Source organism: Macrobrachium rosenbergii, chromosome 1 (genome assembly GCF_040412425.1).
Source record: "Macrobrachium rosenbergii isolate ZJJX-2024 chromosome 1, ASM4041242v1, whole genome shotgun sequence".
NCBI classification, from domain to species: Eukaryota; Metazoa; Arthropoda; class Malacostraca; order Decapoda; family Palaemonidae; genus Macrobrachium; species Macrobrachium rosenbergii.
In genome coordinates this window covers 30,839,054-30,846,950 of record NC_089741.1, presented here as the reverse complement: position 1 = coordinate 30,846,950, position 7,897 = coordinate 30,839,054, and the positions used below count along the sequence as shown (strand labels likewise).

General features: G+C 35.3%; 1 protein-coding gene across 2 annotated transcripts in view; it reads left to right on the top strand.

The window, feature by feature from the left end:
* The first annotated feature begins 2,343 nt into the window (after positions 1-2,343).
* The window catches only part of LOC136845373 (nephrin-like), a 1,223,962-nt gene continuing 1,218,408 nt past the window's right edge, over positions 2,344-7,897 (top strand). For both annotated transcript variants that reach the window (XM_067115676.1, XM_067115641.1), the window contains exon 1: positions 2,344-3,347. In XM_067115676.1, coding sequence (XP_066971777.1) covers positions 3,257-3,347 — 91 coding nt within the window. In that variant the 5' untranslated portion in view covers positions 2,344-3,256. The remainder of the gene's footprint in view (positions 3,348-7,897) is intronic.

Below are 7,897 nucleotides of genomic sequence, written 5' to 3'. Positions count from 1 at the left end.
GAGAAGAACAAATCTGTGTAAAGGGATGTTTTTGGAATTCCTTTCTTCTTCTTCTTCTTGAGAGTTTTTTTTTTTGGAATTCCCTTCTTCTTGAGAGATTTTTTTGGAATTCCCTTCTTCTTGAGAGATTTTTTTCGGAATTCCCTTCCAGAGGGATGTTTTTGGTATTACTTTCTTGAGATGTTTTCTTTGAATTCCCTTCTTGAGAGATTGTTTTGGAATTGCCTTCTGGAGAGATGTATTTTTAGAATTCCCTTGTTGAGGGATGTTTTTGGAATTCCTTTCTTGAGAGATTTTTTGAATTCCCTTCTTGAGATATGGTTCTTGAATTCCCTTCTTCTTGGGTGATGTTTTTGGAATTCCCTTCTTGAGAGATGTTTTTTGAATTCCCTTCTTGAGAGATGTTTTTTTAATTCCCTGCTTCTTGATAGATTTTTGTTTTGGAATTCCGTCTCGAGAGATGTTTTGAATTCCCCTTCTTGAGAATTTTCTGAATTCCCTTTTTGAAGATGTTTTTGAATTCCCTTCTCTTGAGAGATGGCTTTTGGCATTCCTTCTTGAGAGATGTTTTGAATCCCCCTTCTTTTTGAGTGATGTTTTGAATTCCCTTCTTGAGAGATGGTTTTGAATTGTCTTTGAGATATGTTTTTTGGAATTCCGTTCTTCTTGAGAGATGTTTTTGAATTCCTTCTTGAGAGATGTTTTTGGAATTCCCTTCTTGAGTGATGTTTTGATTCCTTCTTGAGATGATTTTGGGGATGGTTTGGAATCCCCTTCTTTCTTGGAGAGATTTTTTTTAATTCCCTTCTTCTTGAGACATGTTTTTGAATTCCCTTCTTGAGAGATTTTTGAATTCCCTTCTTGAGTGATGTTTTGGAATTCCCTTCTTGAGAGATGTTTTTGAGATGGTTTGAATTCCCTTCTTGAGAGAGGTTTTTTGGAGATGTTTTGGAATTCCCTTCTTCTTGAGAGATGTTTTTTGAATTCCCTTCTTGAGAGATTTTTTTTTTGAATTCCCTTCTTGAGTGATGTTTTTGGAATTCCCTTCTTGAGAGATTTTTTTGGAGATGGTTTTGAATTCCCTTCTTCTTGAGAGATGTTTATGGAATTCCCTTCTTGAGAATTTTTTGAAGTCCCTTCTACTTGAGATGGTTTTGGAATTCCTTCTTGTAGAGAGGGTGACAGATTGATTGATTGATTATATCTATTAAAAGTGGCCTCACAGCAAGAGGTGACATAAAAACAGGAATGGCCGAAAAGAAGGAAAAAGAACGGTTCATTAGTTCTTAATATTTACGACATATTTGAATAATGACTCCTCAAAGAACGTTGCCTATTTCAGGAAAAGCAGAGTAGAAAAAAACTCTTACTTTCAAATGGGGTCATTTCATTCGAATCCCGTAGGGATGCAGTGCCGTCCATTCGGCCCATTAGTTGCAACCCCTTTCATTCATTGTACTGTGCCTCCATTCATATTCTCTTTCTTCCATCTTACTTTCCACCCCTTTCCTAGCAATTGATTCATAATGCAACTGCGAGGTTTCAAACCTTTCTATTCTCAGTTTCCGCTTCAGCGCCGAATGACCTCGTAGGTCCCAGCGCTTGGTCTTTGACCTAAATTATATGTTCCATTCCTCCTTATTCGAAGCCTCGGCGTCATTAACCCAGATGTTGCGACACCAGTTTTAGTAGCCATAATCGATCAATCAATCAATCATTTGATGTCGGATTTGACAAGTTTAAAAGTTTTTTGGTGATGCAGAAAACTTTTTACATTATATATATATATATATATATATATATATATATATATATATATATATATATATATATATATATATATATATATATACACACACACACACATACATAAGTATATATCTCAGCTACTTCAACGCCGATGATGTAATGTGCGTAAGTGCACAGTGAAATAATTGCTAATAACATGGACAGAGAGAGAGAGAGAGAGATAAACCGCATATACCCTGGCATAGGGAATTACCTGTCCGCCAGACATTCCGTCGAAGCTGTCAGCAGAGAGCGGCCATCATATTCTTAATGGGTTCGTTTATGCCGTCGTTTTACAACCCTGTATGCCTTTGTCCGTCTTCTTCCGTTCAGCATCCAGTAGCCGTCATATTCCACTTTTCCTTCTCCTCCATTCCTTTTTTGTTTTCTTTTTATCCTTCTTTTTATTCTTCGTATTCCCTCGTTTACCTGGCATTGTGGGGCGTCCGGTGATGATTATGCTCGCGAGGAGGAGGTGGAGGAGGAGGGGAGGGCGGGAGGTGGTGGGGCCTGGGGTGGTAGGAGGGAACCAGTCCCTGGACCGGGACGAGTCAGGTGCCACTTCAACCACGATAGTGGAAGGTCGCTTTGCCGGCACCGCTAACCCGCGTCTCGCCTTCGCGCTGGATGTCCGTGGTGGGGGAGCTGTTATATATTATATACATATAATATTCCGTAGTCGTTTCTAGCTCGAAACTTGTAGATCTCACGTGACTTTTTTTTTTTTGTCTTTTAAATATTTTCGTTTTGCTTCTGTGTACTCTGAAAACTTTTATCATACAGGATTAGTTACTCTTTTATATGGCTGTACTCATCAGTTTTCGTTTGGATGTAATGCGTGTTCATTAAACTCCCGGGGGAGAGAGAAAAATAATTTCACGGCATCTAGTAGAGTTACTTTGAGGCTGCCGAAGGTGAATAGGGCCAGAGCAAAAAGTTTTTACCCTTTCTGTTCGTCTTTAGTTTAGCGTTCGCATGATGGCGGCAGTGCATATCGTGTCGGGAAAGGAATAAAGAGGAAAAAGGATATAAAGAGAGGAAAGTCAATAAAGAAATAAAATCCTCAGCGAAATAAAGTTGACCCCTGAAGTGTGAGAGACGCCCCTGTGTCACCGCTGCTTGTCAATTTGACTGGAGAAGAGTTTCAATTATAACTTTGCCTAGCCAAGACGAGAGTTTTCCTTTTTTTTATTTATTTATTTTATTTATTTTTTTTACGTTTTCCCTTCTCCAAAAAGTGACTTCTTAAAATGCTCTTAGCTTCGTCACCCTCTCCTTGATATAATAGCCCTTCGGAGTGACTTGTAAAGAGAGAGAGAGAGAGAGAGAGAGAGTTGGAAGAAAAGAGAGAAAGAGAGGGGAAAGAGAGAGAAGGAGAGGGAGAGAGAGGAAAGATAATATTTTGTGAAATGGCGAATGCGTAGAGGAGAGAATCCTTAGCAGAGAGAAACGCTTTTTTCCGACTGGGATGAAGCCAAGGAATATCTCGAACCTGGTCGCGGGGCATCTCTTCTACCTCCTCCTGGGCGTCGTTCGACCGGCATGGGCGGCAGATGACAGTAAGTTGACCTTAATTAATGATGGCATGTTAGCTGAGACGAGAGTCAGTTAGCCTAAATGACGCTAATTTGATCCCTGATGACAGTCGGCGTAAAAGCCAGTGGGTTGATTTTATATGAGCGTAAGTTAGCATAAATGACATGAGTTAGCTTAAATGACATAAGTTAGCCTAAATGACATAAGTTAGCCAAATGACACAAGCTAGCCTAAATGACATGAGTTAGCCAAATGACATAAGTTAGCCTGAATGACATGAGTTAGCCTAAATGAGAGGAAGTTATTCTAAGTTTTGTAAGTTAGCCTAAATGACGAGATTTTATCCCAAATGACAGTCAGTTGAAGTAAGAGTCAGTGGGTTAAGTTTAGATGAGCTGAAGTTAGCCTAAATGACATGAGTTAGCATAAATGACGTAAGCCTAAATGAGAGTAAAGTTATCATAAATTTTGTAGGTTAGCCTAAATAAATTGTAAAACCAGCGGGTTGACTTTATATGAGCTTAAGTTATCATAAATAACATAGGTTAACCTAAATGAGAGTAAGTTATCCTAAATTTTGTAGGTTAGCCTAATTGACGAGATTTTATCCCAAATGACAGTCAATTGAAATAAAAGCCAGTGGGTTAAACTTACTATGAGCTTAAGTTACCATAAATGACATAAGTTAGCGTAAGTGATTGTAAGTTATCGTAAATTTTGTAGGTTAGCCTAAATGACGAGATTTTATCCCAAATGATAGTCAGTCTGAGGAAAGCCAGTGGGTTGACTTTATATGGGTGTAGGTTAGCATAAATGACATAAATGAGAGTAAGTTATCATAAATCTTGTAAGTTAATCTACATGAAGTAAGTTGGCCAAATGACAATCAGTTGAAGTGAAAACCAGTGGGTTGATTTTATACGAGTGTAAGTTAGCATAAAAGACATATAAGATACCCTTGATGAGAGTAAGTTATCATAAGTTTTGTAAGTTAGCGTACATGATGTAAGTTAGCTTGGATAACACAAAGTTATCCTAAAAGCCAGTAATTTGATGTAAATGAGAGTAAGCTGAACTATAACGATTTCGTATTAGGGGCACACGGTCATAAATTGTCGACAGCTTCAAAAGAATTCAGCCCATCCCCCTCAGAAAAAAAAAAAACATCGTAAGTTAGATTATAAGTGGCCTTAAAGATTTTGGATATTTCATACTTTGTTTTTATGTTATCCAGGACTTTGTCTGCGAAAGTGTCGAAGAATTTGTATATCAATAAAAAAAACTCGTTTACCTTCCTTACGACGATTTCTGTGGGGGCAAGTCTGAGATCTGGAAATGATTTTATTTTCTTTGGAAATTATCTAATTTTCTGTACTGTGAGAATTTGGGGGACATAAAGCTTAAGGAGGAAGAATCCTAACTTTGAGGTAAAGAATGTGAAGATCAAAATCAGTTTCTACAGGTTGTGTTCTGTCCTGGTAAGGGATGATTGGACTCTAACAGGTTTGGTCTTTTACAAAACTCTGGGGCATTTGTATTATATTGTACTTTATCAAGAAGTGAATTCATTAACATGGAATTATTATTATTTATTAACTGAATATATATGTAGTGTGAATTTGTCTTTCTATCCATTAAATAAGCCATGCAGTGTTATTGTACGGTTCCATTTTGTTTATAACCAACTGTGTGTGTGTATGTATGTATGTATATATATATATATATATATATATATATATATATATATATATATATATATATATTATACAGTATATATATGTGTGTATATATATGTATATGTATGTATGTACTGTATATATACACATATATATGTATACATTATATATATATATATATATATATATATATATATATATATATATATATATATATACGCACACGAACGTACATGCATACATGGTGTAGGTTTGCAATGCATTCATACATTAATTCATGAAAAATAAAAGCTTTTATATGCTTACATTCACGTAGACCTTATCTATAGAACCATAGATAAGAAATGTAGCTCCATTTCACGGCTTCGATTTGTCTGTATAAATATATACATACATACAAACTGGCACAGCCTATATGCATGATGCCTGTTTATGATGCATGCATACATGAATTTATTCAAACAAATGCCTTCATACGTATATGTGCAATGATAAGATTCATCTGTATAGATGCATACGTACATACATACATAAAAGCAAGTGCTTTTTATGCTAACATACGTCTATACACGCATACATACATACATACCTTGAAGTAAATGCTGCGTAAACATACACAGTTAAGAGTAAGTATCCTCGCACGTACATACACATCAATTTAAGAAAGCCCTGGCTAGTGGTCCTTCCTCACAGAGACAGACACACAGACAGACAGAAAACACTAAGCAAGTCTAAATTTTTCATGGCTAGTGGTCCTTTTTGACAGACAGACATTGTACAATTATATAATTCTTAGGCCTAGTGGTCTTTTTTTTTTTTTCAGAGACAGACAGACAGACAGACATACAGTCAGTCAGACAGACCGTGCAATCATCATATCATTCTCAGAGACAGACAGACAATTATATAATTGTCATGGCTAGTGGCCCTTTTTACAGAGACTGACAGACAAACAGACACTGTACAGTTGTATAATTCTCATGGCTAGTGGCCCTTTTTAGAGAGACTGACAGACAGACACTGCAGTCATGTCATGCTGAGAGCTAGTGGTCCTTTTTCACAGAGAGAGACAGACAAACAGACATTCAATCAGACAGACACAGTGTGCAATCGTATCATTCTCATGGCTAATCGTTAAACGTGGAAGCGAAATTGATAAAAAAAAGAAGAAGAAGAAAGGTCCCCCTGTACTGTGAGTGAGGGTGAGTGAGTTTGTGGGGGGAGGGGGGGGGGCTTCGCTCCAGCGGAACTGTTGCATACTCGCATTTGCTGAAATGTTGCACGTACGAATTTATCCCTTTATCAATATTTTGGACGGAAATGCGCGGATTCAAACGACACTTTTATTGTTGCATATTCCCCGGGTCCTTCTCTTTTTTTCTATTTTTTTTTATTTTTCATTTCTCCCCCCGTTTTTGAGCGTGTGCGTGTGTGTGTGTGTGTGTGTGTGTGTGTGTGTGTGTGTGTTCGTCGAAATGCTGATAGATGGCAGTATAGCGGTGCGTTTTTTGATAATCCTCGTGGAAAAGAATGCTTTTTTTTAATTTTTTTTTTAGTTTCAACGAAAGGGTATTAGCGAGCTCGCTCACTCACACTATATGTATGTATACATACACATGTAAAGTGTGTATGTGCTTCCTGTGTATGTATATAATGTGTGTGTCCAGGTGTACGTGTATATTGTATATATATATATATATATATATATATATATATATATATATATATATATACACAATATATATATATATATATATATATATATATATATATATATATATATATATATATATATATATATATATATATATATATACAATATATATACACGCATGCATAAACATACAAAAGCGTAAGTGGTTTAGTCCTGTTGTTTTGACCAAACAAATAATTCTTTCTCTCGAAACAACATATGTAGATTCGCTTTTATTGTTTTATTTTGGTGGCATGGTCGACTCCCACTCTGCCAAAACAAATAGATAAAAAGTAAGAAAATATAAAGAAAATAAACGGAGAGAATTGGAAATACGAAGAGAAAATAACACGGGAAAGCAGATTTGGGCAGAATTGTTCTTTTTATTTCTTTTCCCCAGTAAACGAAATGGCTAAAGAAAGTCAGAAAAGAAAGTCGAGTATTTGTGTCGGTTTGGATGTCCTTTCGTAAGTGAAAGTGACTGAGTGATAAATGAAGGTATTAGAAAATAATAATAATAATAATCCATAATTTTTTAATACGTAAATGTTGGTATGTCCTTTCACAAGTGACTGAGTGGCAAGTGAAAGTAACAGAAAATTATAATCCGTAATTTTTTTTTAATACATAAGTTTTGGTTCAGGAAAAATATGTGAATTGTTATTTAATTCCGTATATGTCTGTATCGACAAACTCTCAGGCCGTCCTCTGTTGTTGTTAGCAGTGATGATAGTTATTATCCCTGACAAAAGAATGTAATTATGGTAAAAAAAAAACATTGTTATCCTAGTGAATTAATTTCTCAGAATAAAAGAAAATTAGGGAAAAATGTAGGTATGGTAAAAATTTGTTATAATATATATTAATTTCTCAAATTATAAATAAAAATTTCTATGGGAAAATGTAGGTATGCTAAAAAAACCAGTTATCATAATTATGCTAAAAAACAGTTGTCATAATATATTCACTTCTCAAAATATAAATAAAAATGTAAGGAAAAATGTAGGTATGCTAAAAAAACATTGTTATCATAAGAGATTAATTTCTCAAAATATATGAAAAAATAAAGGGTTCATGTATGTATGCTAAAAAAACTGTTATAATATATTCATTTCTGAAAATATAAAAATAAAACTTGTAAGGGTAAATGTAGGTTTGGTTGGGTAGGGCATTGATTCATTATAGAAATACTTAGCTACATTTA